We start from the raw sequence: 20,168 nt of genomic DNA, 5'->3' as shown, positions 1-20,168 counted from the left end.
GGCAATTTAGCATGGCCAATCCACCTAACCTGCACATCTTTGGATACAGTAAGAAGTTTAACAACACCAGGTTAAAGTCCAACAGGTTTATTTGGTAGCAAAAGCCACACAAGCTTTCGAAGCTCTAAGCCCCTTCTTCAGGTGAGTGGGAATTCTGTTCACAAACAGAGCTTATAAAGACACAGACTCAATTTACATGAATAATGGTTGGAATGCGAATTCTTACAACTAATCAAGTCTTTAAGAAACAAAACAATGGGAGTGGAGAGAGCATCAAGACAGGCTAAAAAGATGTGTATTGTCTCCAGACAAGACAGCCACACTGGCTATTGGTTATCTGCTGCTCCTATTGTTCATGCGGCCAATGCCCAGTTAAATACTCCACCGGGTTTAGCTTTCAGGTGTAGGATGAGCAGACTATTCCGGTCACCAAGCCCCTTTTAATGATTCTCACTCATCCCAGTTTCCTCTGAACCCTGTGATCTCCCCTCTCCAAGTATTTATCCAATTCCCCTTCGAAAGTTCCTGTTGAATCTGCCTCCACTGTCCTTTCCGATCACAATCACTCTCGGCGTCAAATAAGATCCTCCTCATTTCCATCTGTTTCTTGTGTAACTTACCTTAAATCCTTGTTCTTGTTCACTGGAACCCTTCTCCCCAAAGCCCCCTGGACAGTGGCAATGGTTTCTCTGTGAAAAATCTCGTGTCAAAAGTTACAGAAAAATGACACCTATCTGCTTATTGTGCAACGCTCACTGATCATTGCCAGTCACTAACAGAGAACAGTACAGCACAGGAACAAGCCCTCTGGCCCATGATGTTGTGCCGAACATGACGCCAAATTGAACTAATCCCTTCTGCCTGCCCTTGGTCCATATCCCTCTATTCGTGTGCTTATCTAAAAGCCCCTTAAACATCCCTATCATATCTGCCTCCACCACCACCCCTGGCAACACGTTCCAGACACCTATCACTTTCTGTGTAAAAAAAAAACTTGCCCCCACGTCTCCTTTGAGCTTCCCCCTCTCACCCTAAGTGCATGCCCTCTAGTATTCGACATTTTAACTCTGGGGAGAAAGATTCTGACTGTCAACCCTATCTCTGCCTCTCATAATTTTATAGACGTTCTGTCAGGTCTCCCCTCAGCCTCTGCCACTCCAGAGAAAACACACCATTGTCACTGTGTGAAGTTAGTGGCCATTTCATGAGGCTCTGTTGCTAATGTGGATTGCCACTGAATATGAGCTTTTGTCTGAGAGTCGTAGTTCCAGATTACAGACGTATCTGTGATCTACGCGCTCGATGAACTGGAGGAAGAGGCTCGGACAGTCCCCTCTACACACACCAATTGCAGATTCTGTACTTAAAGCCGGGAGTGAGTCTAGACTAGAGAGAGATGTCTATAACATCTGCCCCCCAGTCAACCCAGACAGTGGGAGTAATCTGATGTGGTATCATTTGGCAGCTAAAGGTACATTGACTCTTCCTAAAACACAACGTACCACTAACACAGCACATCTCTGAGAGAATACAGTGCCCTATTTTTTATATGTTAGGGAAGGTGATGGCCAAGTGGTATTATCGCTAGACTACTAATCCAGAAACTCAACTAACATTCTGGGGACCCGGGTTCAAATCCCGCCACGGCAGATGGTGGAATTTGAATTCAATTTTTAAAATCTGGAATTAAGAATCTACTGATGACCACGAAGCCATTGTCGATTGTCGGAAAAACCCACCTGGTTCACTAATGTCCCTTTAGGGAAGGAAATCTGCCATCCTTACCCGGTCTGGCCTACATGTGACTCCAGGGCCAGAGCAATGTGGTTGACTCTCAACTGCCCTCTGAAATGGCCGAGTGAGACCCTCAGTCATACTAAGAGCTCATGAAGGCAGCAGGGATGGATAATGAATGCGGGCCAGCCGGTGATGCCCATGTCCCACTAATGAATAAAAATAAACATGCCCCTGGTCGGTGAGGCTTAATAAAATGATGGTGTGAGCCAATAATTGGGTGCACAGAGGGGAGGGGTGTGAGAAGGAAATGCATCCCACATGTACAAGATAAATGTTTTTAATGATGTTGATGAAAGAATAATTATTGGCCAGGGACAAAACTCACCTTTTCTTCTTTGGAATAGTCTCCAAAATTCCTGGCCAAGACACTGGAGACAAACTCCACTGTTTTTCTTTGGAATAACCTCATTAGATCTGTTACTTTCACCTGGGAGAAGGGGCAAAGTCTTGATTTAACATTTCAAACCAGAGAAGGCACCTCCAACAGTACAGCACTCCTCCAGCGCCGCACTGGAGTTTCTGCTGGTAATTACATTCTCAAGCATCCAGAATGGGATTTGAACCCACAACCTTCTACCTCATCGAGCCACCGGTGATTTGACACAGAAAGACCCAAAACAGAAAGATTTTGACATGATTAAAGTTTCTCCAAAATTCGAAGTAAACTTAGACATATGAGGAGTGTTTGAGGACTCTGGGTCTGTACTCGGGGTTTAGAAGGATGGTGGGTGGGGGATCTCATTGAAACTTACAGAATACGGAAAGGCCTGGATAGAGTGGACATGGGGAAGATGTTTCCATTAGTCGGAGAGACTGGGATCCAACGGTATAGCCTCAGAGTAAGGGGACGACTCTTTTGAACCGAGATAAGGAGGAATTTCTTCAGCCAGAGGGTGGTGAATCTGTGGAATTCATTGCCACAGAAGGCTGTGGAGGCCAGGTCATTGAGTGTATTTAAGACAGAGATAGATAGGTTCTTGATTGGTAAGGGGATCAAAGGTTATGGGGAAAAGGTGGGAGAATGGGGTTGAGAAAATATCAGCCATGACAGAATGGTGGAGCAGACTCAATGGGCCAAATAGCCTGATTCCTCTCCTATATATTATGGTCTAATGACAGGGCAGTAGTAGCTGTGATCAACAGAAGGAACAACATCTTTCGTTCTGCTCCTGAGTTCACCTCCACTTGCAAGAGGAAGGAAAATGACTTAAATAACCAATTCACTACAGTTCCTCCACAACTTTAATGACCCATTCTTCCAGGAGTAAATCAAAGTGAATCTTTCAGGTCTAACTCTTTTATTTGGAGTATTGCGTGCAGTTCTGGTCACCACACTACCAGAAGGACGTGGATGCTTTGGGGAGAGTGTGCAAAGAAAGTTCATCAGGATGTCGCTACCATAGGAGGTGGTGGAGGCAGGCACATTAGCATCTCAATGGCATCTGGATGGGTCCATGAATAGGGATGGAGGGAATGGAGTGATATGGACCAAATAAGGGCAGAAGGTTTTTTTTCAGTTTAGTTAGGGCATCATGATCGGCACAGACTTGGAGGGCCGAAGGGCCTGTTCCTGTGCTGTACTTTGCTTTGTTCTAACCCACTGAATTTCAGGTAAATCTGTTTGTCAAATTGGAATGATTGGATATAAATTGGTTTTCAGCCAAATGTTTTCTTAAAATGTCAACTGAAAGCTTTAGTAAGCCAATGGGCAGGACATGCCCTCGATTGTTACCAAAGGTTACTTTCCTGGTTCCAGCAGGGAGCTTAGAAAAGTGCGATGCTATCAGGCAGAGTCAACATGGTTCTGTGAAAGGGAAATCATTTTTGAGTAACTTATTGGAGTTATTTCAGGAAATAACAAGCATCGTGGATAAAGGGGAACCTGCGGGTGTGCTGGACTTAGATTTCCAGAAGGCATTTGACAAGGTGCCACATCAAAGGTTACGATGCACAACACTAGGAAGTTCTGTGGAACAAAGGGACCTTGGCGTGTTAGTCCACAGATCTCTGAAAGCAGAAGGGCATGTTAGTCGGTTGGTGAAAAAGGCATCTGGGACACTTTCCTTTATCAATCGAGGTATAGATTACAAAAGTAGGGAAGTCATGTTGGAGTTGTATAGAACTTTGATGAAACCACAGCTGGAGCACTGTGTGCAGTTCTGATCGCCACGTTATAGGAAGGATGGGAAGGCACTGGAGGGGGTGCAGAGGAGATTCATCAGGATGCTGCCTGGGATGGAACATTTAAGTTATGAAGAGGCGTTGGATCAGCTTGGGTTGCTTTCGGTGGAGCAGAGAAGACTGAGGGGCGACCTGATCGAGGTGCTCAAGATTATGAGGGGCATGGACAGAGTGGATAGGGAGCAGCTGTTCCTCTTAGTTGAAGGGTCAGTTACAAGGGGACACAAGTTAAAGGTGAGGGGTGGGAGGTTTAGGGGGGATTTGAGGAAAACCTTCTTTACCCAGAGGGTGGTGAGGGTCTGGAATGCACTGCCTGGGAGAGTGGTGGAGGCGGAATGCCTCACATCCTTTAAAAAGTACCTGGATGAGCACTTGGCACGCCGTAACATTCAAGGCTATGGGCGCAGGTCAGGGCATTTTGTGCATCGATGCAGACTCGATGGGCCTCTTCTGCACTGTAGGATTCTGTGATTCTGTAATCTTTACATCCTCTGCCATCTGGAGGTGATTTAGGGCGACACAGGCATTCCTGCTCAGGCGAGAGAATGGCTGCTTACGGATGGCGTACATCAGCTCAAAGATCTGTTTGCCATTCATAAGAAATAGGAGCAGGAGTAGGCCATCTAGCCCCTCGAGCCTGCCCCGCCATTCAACAAGATCATGGCTGATCTGAAGTGGATCAGTTCCACTTACCCGCCTGATCCACTTCAGATCACACTCCATGTTGCATTCTCTCCACTGCTCCGTTTTTACCTGGCAGAGTATCATTCCTCAGCGTTAACTTTCAATCACATTCTGTATCTGTGTTTCTGAAAAAGCTCCAACCCTTTAGTGAGAACTTGCATCATCGCTTCCCAGTCAATGTTCTTGATCTCCATCTCTTGGTACAGCTCTTCGGGAGTGTAATGTCGTTCCAAGATTCCTTCCAAAGTGCAACTCCTTCAGCACTGCAATCAACATCCCCACTACGATTCTCACCAATCTTTACAGATGCACCATGAAAAAGAATTCTTTCTGGATGTATCACAGCTCGGTATGGCTCCTGCTCCGACAAAGACCGCAAGAAACTACAAAGGGATGTGAATCTAGCCCAGTCCAAATCAGCTTCTCATCCATTGACTCTGTCCACACTTCCCGCTGCTTCGGCAAAGCAGCCAGCGTAATCAAGGACCCCCACGCACCCCGGACATTCTCTCTTCCACCTTCTTCCATCAGGAAAAAGATACAAAAGTCTGAGGTCACGTACCAACCGACTCAAGAACAGCTTCTTCCCTGCTGCCATCAGACTTTTGAATGGACTTACCTTGCATTAAGTTGATCTTTCTCTACACCCTAACTATGACTGTAACACTACATTCTGCACTCCCTTCCTTCTCCCCTATTTACTCTATGAACGGTATGCTTTGTCTGTATAGTGCGCAAGAAACGATGCTTATACTAATACATGTGACAATAATAAATTAAATCATTCTTGTACTTATCGGTTTCATCCCAGAATAGCACAAATTCCTGAGTTTTCTCTGAACACTGGGTAGTCAGTCCCTTCAGAGACAATGTTCCTGAAGGGCAAACCCAGACCTGAGACACCCCTGAAGAGACAGCAGCCACTATTTTACCATGTTTTGTCTAAGTGCTGGGCGGACTTGAAACTGGGAGTGTTTCAGATCCGTTTTTTGGGCCCGTTCTCAGGCGCCCCCATACGCACTCTGCCTGAAAAAATATCAGCGAGTCTGAATCGTGCTGCACAAGTCTGTGGTTGGGGCTTAGCACGCCTGGAACCCTGCAACTCCGATCAGAGCCTCCAACTGCACATGCGCAGAGACAAACAGAATGCCACATCCCTCCTGGGCCGCATAATGCCTCCCCCTGGACCCCACGGACATTGGGCCCCCCCCCGCCCCCAACATTACTGACCCCTTTATCCCCCACCCCCCTGCCACCCAGACCAATCGCGACCCGCTCCCCCACTGATCGCAGGTGGAATGGCAGCAGCCCCACCTGCCCCCAGATTGATCCCACCTCCCCCCGCCCCCCCCCCCCCCCCCCAGTCCCCAATCATCATAGAGGCAAAGACCCCCCCACCCTTCCCCATCAGCACACCCGCAAGTGCTCACTTGCCTTCCCCTCAATGCTAACAAGCGAACTGTATGGAACTTGCTAGAAAGCTCTCCCACACTGCTTGCAACTGATCTGCCCTAACGAGGGGCAGCTCCATGAAAACTTAGGAATGGAAAGGCAGGCAGACATTCCTGCACAAAATGTGCGCACGACCAGCCCCCCGATTCTCTGAGGGCGAGCTGGGGAGGCTGCTGGATGCAGCAGAGGCAAGGCGGGACACCCTCTTCCCTCCAGCGGGACACAGACCCAGGGGGGCTGATGGAAATGCAGCCTGGGAGGAAGTCACCAGCTCGTCAGTGCCAGGGCACCGGCCCCCCTGAACCGGGAAGCAGTGCCGGAAAAAAGTCAATGACCTCATCCGTGCAGCAGGCGTGAGTGCTGGACCCCATCTAACATCTTCCCCCAAATCTCCCCCAGATCCTCCCATCCCCAGCACCTTGCATGCTTCCGGCCCCTGACCCCTAGCACCTCCTTCCTATCCCCCCCCTGCCAAGAGCCCCACAGCGCTTGCCCTCTAAGGGTCACCCCCCTGATACTCTGCAGGAGTCACGCCACCATTTCTTTCATGGCTCCTTCTGTCTCCACAGGAGAAGACCGACCATAATACTCGCGAGAGGGCGAAGACAGGGGGTGGTGAGCCAGACCGCCGGGTCCTCACCCCCTTTGAGGAGCGGGCACTGGAGCTCTCCAGGGAAGGGGATATGGGTGGGCTGTCAGTGACAGCATGGTCGGTCTGGCGTCAAGAAGTGACCACCTGTCAATCCTCCACTCAATTTGAAGCAATTTCTAGGGGGCATGAGCTTAAGGTGCGAGGGGCAAGGTTTAAAGGAGATGTACGAGGCATGTTATTTACACAGAGGGTAGTGGGTGCCTGGAACGCGCTGCCGGGGGAGGTCACGGAGGCAGATACAATAGTGACCTTTAAGCAGAGTCCCAGAGGGCCGCGGTCGAGTCTCAGGGGGCCACAGCTGAGGGACTGAACAGTCTTCACGAGGTTCTGCGGCCCATGGCTGAGAGGCTCGAGAGCTTGCACGAGACCCAGCAGGACAGTGTTGAGGTACAGCGGGCTATGGCAGCAGCCCTTGAGAACGTGGCCCAGTCGCAGAGGGCCATGGCTGAGGACTTGCAGAGTGTGGGCCAGTCTCAGAGGGCACTTGCAGCAGCCATTGACAGGTGGCCCCCAACTGTGGTGGCCATCACTGAGGGCTCATCCACCATGGGTGGTCCACCAGGACTGGCAGTGCCAGATGATGGCGGAGCTTCTGGAGATCACTGCAGAAGCGCTGCCACCCCATGGAGTAACCCAGGGGCCCACAGGAACCCAAGAAAGGAGGAAGGGTTCGAGCCCATGCCGAGGCCTTCCAGCCAGGAGACTGTGGCTGTGGCTACACCTTCTGACTCCCCCCTTCCTGACACCACGGCATCTCAGGGCAGTGGGATGGAGAGGATGTCATGGAAATCCCAGACACCTGGAAACAGGCCAGGGCCTTCAAGGTCCAGAACCTCCAGAGGACGCCCGCCACGTGCATCACAGGCCATGGGGCGAGGTAGGCAGCTGGCCCCCTCCACCTCCGATGTACATTCTGGGGAGACACTGAGTGGTAGGCCAGGTAAGGTTAGGAAGTTGTAGTTGCACTGAGATGGCACGGGTGAAGGACTGCACTAGTTAGAAAGATATTTAAGCACCCTAACGTTTTATGTTCACACGTTTCTTATGTGAGAACTTATTATTTAAACACCTTTATTGCAATTAAATGTTTTTTCACCACCACCTGTGACTAATTTGTCTCAGATTTGTCTCGATTATGAATCCTCTTCCATTGATGATCGCTGGAACGATGCTTCATGTTGATGTCAGTTGGGAGGCCCCTCAATGCTGTGTCACTGAGAAAATGAAGCCATTGGTTCCCCAGACCCCACCAGCGATTCCCTCCCCTCCCCCACCCCACCCCACCCGCCCCAGGGCCCTGTGTGGGGGTTTCAGATCCCTTACCCACTACACAGACGTGGGCCCAGGTGCCAGCGTGCATGCGGAGCTCCGGTAGGAGTCAGACTAGTTTGCACCAGGGCATCATCATAATGGTGCTTAGCGAGTCGTCAGCCTGCCAGAATACTCGCCATCACAACGTACCCAGGTCCACCACTCTGGTGTGATGATGTTGCAGGAGACGGAAGGACTTTGTGTGGGACAGGGGAATGGAACCCACGCGCACAGACACAGGCCCTTAGTTAGTGAAGGGCCTGGTGATCAGGGCCTCCCTCACCACCCTCGCATGCCTCATTCTTGCTGCCAGCCCTCCAGCGCCTGGGTGGTGCCTCCTCCTCCTCCTCCTGCTGGTCATCCTCCCCAGCGACGCCCGGCTGGTCAACCTCCACATCCTCCTCCTCCAGTAGGTCACCTCTCTGCAGAGCCAGATTGTGCAGGGCCCAGCACACGACCACTATGCGGGAAGAGATCACAGGGCTATACTGGGGGGCCCCACCAGATCGGTCCAGGCACCGGAATCTCATCTTGAGGAGCCAATGCACCTCTCCACTGTCGCGCGGGTGGCTACATGGGCCCCATTATAGCGAGTCTCCGCCTCAGTCACAGGCCTCCGCACAGGCGTCATCAGCCATGTCCGAAGCGGGTAACCCAGATCACCCACGAGCCACCCCCGCAGCCTGGGGTCCTCCTCAAAGGCCTCAGTATGTCTGAACTCCTCAGAATAAAAGTGTCATGCACGCTGTCAGGGCATCTCGCACAGGCGTGCACGATGTTATTCTTGTGGTCACAAACTAGTTGGACATTCAGGGAGTGGAACTCCTTTCTGTTGATGAGTCTCTGTGGATTCTGTAGGGGGGGCCTGTGAGAGTGACGTGGGTGCAGCCGATGGCCCCCTGTTCATTAGGCATCCCCGCAATGGGTGTGAACCCTACAGCCCAGGCTTCCTGATGGGCCTGGTCCATGTACTGCCCAGCCCGGGCATACAGGGCACCTGTGACACAGCTGTGGACAGCTGATTGTGAAATGCCACAGACATCTCCGCTGGGGGTCTGGAAGGAGCCAGTGGCATAAGAATTCAATGTGACAGCCACCGAGAGTGGGTGCCCCCCCCCTCCCCCCCCGGCCCCTACCCTGAGATGCCAGGTCCTGCAACAAGTGGCACACACTGTCCGACATCTGTTCAAATGACACTCATGTGTGGAACTACCGGGGCCTCTGCTCCTTCCTTCTCCTGCGCTCCCCCACTCTGGGCGAAATACGGCCACCCCCTGCCTCTGGCGGTCATTGTCTCCCTCTACTCCTGTGAGTGATAAGACCCGGGCCTCCTGTGCCCACAATTCTTCCTCCAGCTCGTCCTCCTCAGCTCCAGCAGCAAGAAAAAGAACAGCAAGATCGCAAAAGCTATCTCGTCACTCTGAAAGGGAGGGGGGGGGGCGGTTTGGAGAAGGGGAGAAACACATGGAGAGGTTAAGGAACGCTGCTTGCCCCTAGCCCAGCAACACACACCGCCCATACAACCCATTCCCCCCCCCGTCCACAGGCCCCCCAGCAACACAGCACGCCCCCCCCAACCCCGTCCTCCCCCCCCCAGTAACGCACCCAGAACTCATGCAGTAGTGAGCACAGACACTGCTGCTTGAAAAGTCCTGAGGTTGCAGCACTGCCATTTCAAAGGGTTTCCAGCACATCCGCCAGCTGGACGGGTGCTGGGTGCACTAGGACCCAGCAGCATCCCCAAGACCCGAGGTTAGTGTTGAGACCCGGGTCCGTGCAGAGCAAATGTCCCCCAAAACCCCCCCCCCCCCCACACTCGCAGAGTCCTCCCAACCCGAAAAAGAACATGGCCGTCACAAAAGGACCCCCTGTGAGCTGCATGGAGAACATCCGACAGTAGGCACTTAGCTCCTCACTAACCCTCACTGATGGATCGCCTGAATCGGACTCATATGAAGCATGTCTGTTTTGCGCCGATTCCCGATTGGCAAAAGCGGTGGTAAAGGGGGAAGTTCTGGTAAAGTGGGGCGTGCAGCTCGTTAAGTGGATTGAAATCCATGCAAATATATCTAAATGGATGTTGTGTCCATTTCCGGGGGCGGGGGGGTTCCCGATCGCAGCCATTTTCGGGCCTTGGTAAAGTGCGAACCGGCGCGTAAGTGGGCGCAGATCGCACTACTTGCCTCACACCCAACTTTACCAATTTTAATGCCCAAAAATGGGCACAACTCCATGGTAAAATCGCCCCCAACATTTCAAGTCAGAATGACCCTTTGGTGATGAAAGGTCATCCTGACTCGAAAGGTTGGCTCTGTTCTCTCACCACAGATGCTGTCAGATCCGCTGAGATTTTCCAGCATCTGTTGTATTTTGCTTTTACCTGAGAGATCCGTAACGGGTGTGAGGTAGTCAATGGATAAACCAGTTGTCCGCCATATACACGTAAGTCTGCGTCTCTTGGATGTAAGGGGAGCAGAGAGAAGGGAGGCACGGGGGAAGCTGTCAGGGTGAGAGTGACGATGTGGAGATGCCGGCGTTGGACTGGGGTAAACACAGTAAGGGTTTTAACAACACCAGGTTAAAGTCCAACAGGTTTATTTGGTAGCAAATGCCATTAGCCTTCGGAGCTCTGCTCCTTCGTCAGATGGTTTGGGAGCAGATATCCACTCCATCTGACGAAGGAGCAGGGCTCCGAAAGCTAATGGCATTTGCTACCAAATAAACCTGTTGGACTTTAACCTGGTGTTGTTAAAACTCTTAGGGTGAGAGTGTGTCATGGGGGTGTGTTGGGGGAGGGGAGGGTCTGACTGAGTCGCTCAATTGTTACAGAAATGTAAAAATAGAAATCTTATTAAATATAACAATACAAATCTTTCTTTAGCTGGGTAGCGTTTAAATTAAGAGAATTCTTCAGGCAATAGAACAAAATATTGCAAGAGTTGTAACCAGAGCCACCTTGAGTGAAGAAGAGACCAGGAAAGAAATTTCCGGTAAAATTACAGGAGATACTGTGCATATTGTTTAGTTCAAACCTTACGTTGACATCGACGGGTAAAAAATGTCTGAAAAGCAACTTTGATTCAATCACTCCTGAAAACTACACAACACATGGGCCAGCGGATTACCGATTTAATCTCGGAAGAATGCGTCATTGAATGTGGGGAGGGGCTGTGGCGAGTTGGTTATTTAAGCCCTTTGCCCTTCTCATGTAATTTAGAGGTGCGCTCAGAAGCAGAATGAAGATGTTGTCCCTTCTGTTGATCGCAGCTGCTGTCCTGCCGTCGGTAAGTTCACTTCGAGTTTTATGGAAACTTTAATCGTGTCAAAATCTTTCTGTTTTGGGTCTTTCTGTGTCAAATCACCGGTGGCTTGATGAGGTAGAAGGTTGTGGGTTCAAATCCCATTCTGGATGCTTGAGAATGTAATTATAGGCAGAAACTCCAGTGCGGCGCTGGAGGAGTGCTGCACTGTTGGAGGTGCCTTCTCTCATTCGAAATGTTAAATTAAGACTTTACCCCTTCTCCCAGGGAAAAGTGACAGATCTAATGAGATTATTCCAAAGAAGAAAAGATGAGTTTTGTCCCTGGCCAAGACTTGGTCTTTAACCAACATCATTAAAAACATTTATCTTGTTGCATGCGTGCGATCTCACTGCTTGAAAATTGGCTGACGTGTTTCATAGAATCCCTACAGTGCAGGAGGAGACCATTCAGCCCATCGAGCCTGCACCGACAACAATCCCACCCAGACCCTACTCCCGTAACCCTAATTTCCCCTGACACTAAGGGGCAATTTAGCGTGGCCAATCCACCTAACCTGCACGTCTTTAGACTGTGGGAGGAAACCGGAGCGCCTGAGGAAACCCACGCAGACACGGGGAGAACGTGCAAACTCCACACAGTCACCCAAGGCTGGAATTGAACCCAGGTCCCTGGCGCTGTGAGGCAGCAGTGCTAGCCACTGTGCTATCTGCCTATTCTGCAATGCCAGTCACTAACACTTCATTAACTCACCATTGTCCCTGTGTGAGGTTAGTGACCATTTCATGAGGCTCTGCTGCTAATGTGGATTGCCACTGAATGTGAGCATTTGTCTGAGAGTCGGAGTTCCAGATTGCAGATGTATCTGTGATCCACGCGCACGATGAACTAGAAGAATCTTCTGAACTAAAGCTTGGTGTGAGTCTAGATGAGAGAGAATCTTCTACGATATCTGCTTCTTGGCGCACCCCAGATAATGCAGGCAATCTGATATGAATTGGCAGCTAAAGATACATTGACCCAAGTCTCAAGTCTCCAAGCAGACAATAGGCAGCTCTGGGAGAACACAGTGCTCTATTTTCCATACATGCATCTGGTGGGTGAGGCAGGAACTTAATAAAATGGTGGTGTGAGCCAACGATTGAGTTGTACAGAGGGGTAGGGTGTGCAAAATGGGTCAATGTCCTGTTGCCACATCTTGTTTTCCGCATTGAGTTAATTCAATACCTGAGTAGTCTCCTTCTGTGTTGGCTGGTTTTATACGTCTGTCACACTCTTGATAACGCAGGTTATCTTCTTCTCATTAGTTGGGAACAGTAACAGATCTCCAGCCTATCATAAAGCTGAAAGATAAATTGAGCGGGCGGGGGGTGGTACTTACTCCGCACTGTCTCGATGCGGGGGGGGGGGGGGGGGGGGCGGTAGAATGAGCTGTTGTCAATTTGGGGGAAGAGGTGAAAGGGTGTTATCAGTTTGGGGGAGGGTGACAGAGGGTGGGGTGAAGGAGCGAAACTCATTGGGTGAGGGAAGAAAGTGTTAGCAGTGTGGGGGAGGGGTGAAGGGGTTTTGTGAGTTTGGGGGAAGAGGTGAACTCGTTTACCAACTCACAAGTGTTGAATTTGTGCTCATTTTGATTTCTGTGTCTACAGAACGGTAACAATGTCAACGGGTCAGTTAACAGCGATGGGGTCTGTGTTTGCTCCGTGATCTTGCCTGATAACAGCTTCCCGGTGGAAAAAGTGGAATATTTGGAAACGGCGTACCAGGAGCTCAGTATCAACGTACAACGTGAAATCAGCAAGGTACTTTTATTACCAACAAACTCCATCCTCTTTTAGACTCTGCACTAACAGATTAGTTAGTCAGTTGATGCCTGAAAAACAGAGTGAAAACTGTAGTGAGGGGTTAATTGACGGACAGCCCCCGTCCCATGATTTTAATGGGAGTTATTGATGGATGAGCAATATGGGGTGTGCATCAATGGGAGATATTGGTCAGTGATATGGATGGGGTATTTGTCAATGGCAGATATTGATGGGTGAGATGGTAGGGGTATTTGTCAATGGGAGATATTGATGAGTGATATGGAAGGGGTATTATCCATGGGTGAGATGGAAGGGTATTTGTCAATGGCAGATATCGAAGAGTGAAATGGAAGGGGTATTTGACAATGGCAGACATCGATGGGTGGGATGGAAGGAGTATTTGTCAATGGGAGATATCGATGGGTGATATGGAAGGGGTATTTGTCAATGGCCGATATTGATGGGTGATATGGAAGGGGTATTTGTCAAGGGCAGATATCGATGGGTGAGATGGATAGGGTATTTGTCAATGGAAGATATTTGTCTGTGATATGACTGTGGCGTTTATTATAGAGACTGATACATGTTAACATTCATCTCTTAGTCAACATGCTTCCTCCTGTGGCTCCAATCAAACATTTCAAAGATCACAAATTTGTAACAGACTATTACCAGTACCAGTAATTGTAACAACGCGATACAGTGATTGGCTTTCGGTTTTACCTATTATCATCTGAAAAGCCTTTCTTTATACGGCCCATTTCACCGACATCAAAGATACAGGTCACAGATTAAACAACGCGATGTATCTATTCCTTAAATATAGTCTATTAATGGAACAGTTTGAATTACTTAACTGAAATAAAACTCCCTGACCTGCTCACTGCATCTGGCGAGGACTTCATTAACCAATGTCTGTTTATAATTGCAGTATCAGTATTTCCCCAGACACTAAAGTTATACCTTCATCCCTGAAATGTGATACTATTTCTGACACTAATTTCTCATAGGTAAGAGGCATTAAATGGAAAAGAGAGGCCATTCTCCTCTTCATCCTGTAACGTCTGTGCTAAAAGGAGCTTTGATTATTAACCCTTGCCTTCCCAATGTACAGCCCTCCAGGATATATATAAATGTGGATTCCTACTTGTCAAGCTTATTAGCGACTGAATTATGGTTGTAGGAATATGCAAATGAAATTGGGTTTTGATGATTAACACTGGAGAATTTCCTTTAGTATTTTCACAGAATATTTTTCTGTATTGTTTAAGGCTTTAAAATTAAGAAGTCCGTTAAAATTACCAAATTATTTTTCTACACTCACTTACCTGCGGCAATTGGGGAAAAACATATTTCTCTTAACTTTAAGTTTGTTTTATGTATGAGAAATCTGGTGGATGATTCACTATTCAGTGTTAGCATGTACATGGCACATCAGGGAGGCAGTGGCATAGTGGTATTGTCACTGGACTAGTAATCCAGAGACCCAGGGTAATCCTCAGGGGACCTGGGTTCGAATCCCACCACAGCAGAAATCAGAATTCAATAAAAATCTGGAATTAAAAGTTTAATTGTCGGAAAAACCCATCTGGTTCACTGATGTCCCTTTGGGGAAGGAAATCTGCCGTCCTTACCTGGTCTGGCCTACATGTGACTCCAGAGCCACAGCAATGTGGTTGACTCTTAATGTCCTCGGGGATGGGCAATGAGTGCTGGCCCAGCCAGCGACGCCCACATCCCATGAATGAATATAGAAATCTAAACAGAGTTGTTCCCAGCTGTGAGGTGTAGTTGCGGAGGTGGCTGTAACTGTGTGTGTATTCCCTGTGATGCCCCATTCAGGTGCAGGAGTATACGAGGACTCTCTCTGTGCACACGAGCAAACTGCTGAATCTGACCCGACGTGTGGAGGTGGTGGAGAATGGACACTCCTACACCGAGCTCGACTTTGAGCTGCTGAAACTGGAGATCCGGGAGATGTTGTCACTCACTAGTCAGCTGAAGATTTCACTCAATGGCAGCAACAGTGTGATCGATCGGCTTTACAGTGAGGTCAGAAAGACACCAGTCATTCCATTTATAACATTGTGTTTTTCTGTCCTGTGTTGGTTGTGAATTTGACACCTTTTGGGCTCTGACCAATCACCAGAGGAACTGGCTGTAGAGATTTAATGTCCTGATGGAAGGGAGTTATTCCCCACCACAACAGGGGGGTGGCATGGTGGCACAGTGGGTTAGCACTGCTGTCTCACAGCGCCACAGACCCAGGTTCGATTCCCGGCTTGGATCACTGTCTGTGTGGAGTCTGCACGTTCTCCCCCCGTGTCTGTGTGGGTTTCCTCCGGGTGCTCCGGTTTCCTCCCACAGTCTGAAAGACGCGCTGGTTAGGGTGCATTGACCTGAACAGGCGGCGGACTGTGGTGACTAGGGGAATTTCACAGTAACTTCATTGCAGTGTTAATGTAAGCTTTATTTGTGACTAAAAAAATAAACTTTAACTTTAACTTGATAAAGCGCCATTTCATCAGGGAACCATCCCAGGGATGCTTTCACAGGAGATCTATCAATTTAAATTTAAAAGCGAGCAGAGATATTAGGAGAGGTGAGGGGTAGGTAATAAGGAGCTTCCGAAAGGAGGAGAGATGGAGAGATTTAGGGAGTGAATTCCAAAGCTTAGAGTTGATGTTGCAGCGATGAGAATTGGATATGTACAAGAGGCTCGGATAAAGGGACAAAGAACCATAACAGCAATAAATATTACAGGTTCGTTACAGGTATGATAACACTGTTGTGGTCCCTATATTAAGTAACACAGATACTGTACCAGTCATATCAGGGTTATCTGATTGGCCATGGTAAGTTTACCCATAGTGTCAGAGAGTTTAACAGGGTAAATACATGGGGTTAGGGTCTAGGTGGATTGTTGTCAGTGCAGGCTCGATGGGCCGAATGGCCTCTTTCTGCACTGTGGAGATTCTGTGATTCTACCATTGTAACAATAGTTTAAATTCAGTTCCTCACACTGTTGGGATCAATATACCCAGTCCTTCCCTATCTCCCAAATGTGCCCCAGCATTGCAACTGAATCCAAACTCTCTCTCCCTGTAATTTGAAGCTATTAGGTATCTCCCTCCTCAATGACGTTTCCATTCACCTGGATCCCAGTGTCTGGAATTCCCAAACCCCTATCCCTCTCTCTCCTTATTCATGTTCCTGCTTGAGGACAATCTTTTCAATCAAGATGGCGGGGTTATTTAAATGACGTGTTTAAGATGATTAAATGATTTGACCATATCGCATCATAGAGAAATACAATCCCTACAGTGCAAAAAGAGGTCGTTCGGCCCACCGAGCCTGCACTGAAAACAATCCCACTCAGGCCCTCTCCCTGTCACTCCACATATTTATCCTGCTCATCCCCCTGACACTAAAGGGCAATTTAGCATGGCCAATCCACCTAACCTGCACATCTTTGGACATTAAGGGGCAATTTAGCATGGCCAATCCACCTAACCTGCACATCTTTGGACACTAAGGGGCAATTTAGCATGCCCAATCAACCTCACCCGCACATCTTTGGACATTAAGGGGCAATTTAGCATGGCCAATCAACCTAACCCGCACATCTTTGGACACTAAGGGGCAATTTAGCTTGGTCAATCAACCTTACCAGCACATTTTTGGATACAAAGAGGCAATTTAGCATGGCCAATCCACCTAAACTGCACATCTTTGGACATTAAGGGACAATTTAGCATGGCCAATCAACCTAACCCACATATCTTTGGACACTAAGGGGCAATTTAGCATGGCCAATCAACTTAACCCGCACATCTTTGGACACTAAGGGACAATTTAGCATGGCCAATCAACCTAACCCGCACATCTTTGGAGTGTGGGAGGAAACCGGAGGGCCCGGAGGAAGCCCACGCAGACACAGGGTGAATGTGCAAACTCCGCACAGTCAACCGAAGCTGGAATTGAACCCAGGTCTCTGGCGCTGTGAGGCAGCAGTGCTAACCGCTGTGCCACCGTGGCGCCCTGAGAACATGCAAACTCCACGCAGTCTATAGATAGAGCAGAACAAGTAGGTTCTCCATATGAGTGATTCCAGAACAAGGGGGAATAACCTTCAATTAGACCTGGTACGTTTAGGGCTAATGAGAGGAAGCACTTCACACCAAGCAAAGTGGAAATCTGCAAACCTCTCCCCAAAAAAGGGGCCACGGTCAAGGATCAGCTGAAAATTTCAGAAACATCACTGATCTATTTTTGTTCGGTAAAGAGAGTTATGCAACATAGGCGGGTAGAAGGGCGTTAGATTACAGAGTGGCTCCAATCTCATTGAATGGCAGAACATGCTCGAGGGGCTGAATGGCCTCCCCCTGTCCCGGTGAAACCCAAACACGACTCTCTTTAAACGCCGCGTGTATTTCAGATTATGAACATGTCACAAGTTGTCAACCAGTTGGAGTCGCTGGATAAGAACAATGTGCTGGCAATCCGCAGAGAGATTGCGGCACTGAGGAAACGCCTACAGGACTGTGAGGAGCAGCGGGATTCACAAACCCCCGCCTCCATCGACTACGGTGAGTTATTAATCAACGTTAACGGTGACTGAGTAACACGAGTCTGCCCAATAAAGAGAGAGGGGCGTTGGTCACTGTGGATCAGTAATTCGCGAACAAACACACAGGGATTCTCCAGGCCGCCCTCGCCTGAAATCCGAGATTCCCGCCTGACTTCCGTGGACCTTTACATGCCCCCCCCGGCCCCCGCCAGAATTCCAGTGGCGGGGGCGGGGTGGGAGAATTCCGTCCACATTCTATTAACGTCACTCTGAATGTGGAAATCGGAATTTATAAATTTACAAGAATCGGTGGAGAATTTAAAAAGTGGGAGGATCATTTCACAATCTAAAGTGGAGGCAGTTGAAATGTTTTGACAATATATCCCAATGTAGCTGAGTTATACATGAATCACTATAACGCCACGATAATCACTCCAATGCATTGCTGGAAATGGAAAGGTTGAATTTGAAAATATAAATCCCCAATGCTGAACTCGAGCTTGCTATTTTCCAAACAGGGAGCTGCGACCACAACGGCCTCCTTAACGTATCCAACCCCGTCGTGATACAGCTGAACTACAGAGGGTTTAGTTATAAATATGGAGGCTGGGGCAAAGATCCAGCTCCACCCTCCAGTAAAAAGGACGTGTACTGGGTGGCACCGCTCGAAACAAACGCACGGACGTTTTACTACTACAGACTCTATTCTTCACACGATGATTTGCTGCTCTACACAAATGAAATAAGTAAATCAGTTACCCGTAATCCTGGGCAGGGCAGTGGAATGGTTTTGTACAACAACTCCATGTATTACAACTGTTACAATTCCAGGTACATGTGCAGAGTCAACATAGACACAAACACTGTACAGACCCAAACACTTACAGGCGCCGCTTACAACAACCGGTTTTCCTACACAGGTGTTACATACCAAGACATTGACTTTGCTGTAGACGAGTCTGGCCTGTGGGTCATTTACAGCCCCGAAGACAAGGTCGGATACGCTGCTATTAGTAAAATTAATGTGACCTCCTTCACATTGGAAAGGACATGGGTGACCAGGCTGTTCAAACCCAGTGTGACCAATGCCTTTCTGATCTGTGGGGTGCTGTATGCAATTCGGCCCGTGGACCTCCGGTCTGAGGAGATTTTCTATACGTTTGACACCAGAACTGGGGAAGAGGGTAAGCTTTCAATAAAGATGGATAAAGTCATGGAGAAACTGCAAAATGTTAACTACAACCCATCTGATCACAAACTCTACGTGTACAACGATGGCTACCAGTTGACTTATGATGTGACATTTAAACCTAATTAAAAACGAGACAGTAAGATCGACAGATCAATGTTAACAATTAGCTGACTGATCCACTGCGTTTACAAATCACTGTCGGGAATCTGGGTCCTCTGGGGAATTTCTGTACTGGAATCACTTTTGTTACCAACGCAGTGTAACCACAGTGTTATAGCTGGTAGCTTTGACAACATTAACTAAACCCAGAAGGGGTGAAGTTCTAATCTGCAATACAGCTGTTAGAATGGTGATGGGAATATAAGCGATAGACATGTCTTTTCTGAGGTGTATTTCGACTGAGCTCTCATGTAACCAATACTTTCAAATATTGGACAAGTGATACAGAGACTGGGAAGAGGGTTGTGTCCAGAATGACGGTAACATCCTGTCTGCGAGAATAAATCTGGACGTGACGGTTCATTTAATATCTGGACAATTAACCAGCTGGATGGACAGAGTATAAAAATCTCGCACAGGAAGAAAGTGACTGAAATGAATATTCACTCCTGGCTGTTGCAGTAAATCATTTTCTATCTGTGTCACAAATTATTATACCTGCTAATGAACTTCAATATGGGGACAAGGTTTTATTGGTGATTTTGACTGGAATTGTTCACAAGTTTAATAATAAACAGCAGCATTTACAAAGAGTTGAGTTGTGTGTTACTCGTTGCATTTCCACATTCTAAATCCCTTCACTTCTTAATCACTTCCTTCCCAACTTTAAGTTTTCCACTTCACAGATGCAGGAGATACAGATATTAAACGAGGGCTTTGCACCTGTCTTTACAAAAGAAATAAGATGCTACCCAGGCCAAAGTGAGAGAATAGGTAACAGCAACACCGGGAGAGTTTACAATTGAGAAGGAGGAGGTGCTAGAAGGCTACCTCTACTTAAAACAGACACAGTGACACGGTTGGATGGGATGTATCCAATGTTACATAGACATCGAAACATAGAAGATAGGAGCAGGAGGAGGCCATTCGGCCCTTCGAGCCTGCTCCGCCATTCATTACGATCATGGCTGATCGTCCAACTCAATAGTCTAATCCTGCTTTCTCCCCATAACCTTTGATCCCATTCGCCCCAAGTGCTATATCCAGCCGCCTCTTGAATACATTCAATGTTTTGGCATCAACTACTTCCTGTGGTAATGAATTC

At 48.3% G+C, this 20,168-nt stretch overlaps 1 protein-coding gene across 1 annotated transcript; it reads left to right on the top strand.

Annotated features, from left to right (window-relative positions):
• The first annotated feature begins 11,277 nt into the window (after positions 1–11,277).
• LOC144511076 (olfactomedin-4-like) lies at positions 11,278–19,651 on the top strand. Its single transcript, XM_078241050.1, has 5 exons — positions 11,278–11,361; positions 12,987–13,139; positions 14,985–15,194; positions 17,581–17,731; positions 18,231–19,651. The coding sequence occupies exons 1-5, from the start codon at positions 11,314–11,316 to the stop codon at positions 19,028–19,030; spliced, it is 1,362 nt and encodes a 453-aa protein (XP_078097176.1). The 5' UTR covers positions 11,278–11,313; the 3' UTR covers positions 19,031–19,651.
• Positions 19,652–20,168: the final 517 nt, after the last annotated feature.

This window comes from Mustelus asterias, chromosome 24 (genome assembly GCF_964213995.1).
Source record: "Mustelus asterias chromosome 24, sMusAst1.hap1.1, whole genome shotgun sequence".
Lineage (NCBI taxonomy): Eukaryota > Metazoa > Chordata > Chondrichthyes > Carcharhiniformes > Triakidae > Mustelus > Mustelus asterias.
This window is presented reverse-complemented; position numbering and strand designations above follow the sequence as displayed.

Excerpts from the sequence above, each read along its gene's own strand:
- LOC144511076 (XM_078241050.1), top strand. The coding sequence starts at position 11,314 with ATGAAGATGTTGTCCCTTCTGTTGATCGCAGCTGCTGTCCTGCCGTCG. Across the intron at positions 11,362-12,986 it reads CAGCTGCTGTCCTGCCGTCG|AACGGTAACAATGTCAACGG; the intron begins GTAAGTTCACTT and ends CTGTGTCTACAG. Across the intron at positions 13,140-14,984 it reads TACAACGTGAAATCAGCAAG|GTGCAGGAGTATACGAGGAC; the intron begins GTACTTTTATTA and ends TGCCCCATTCAG.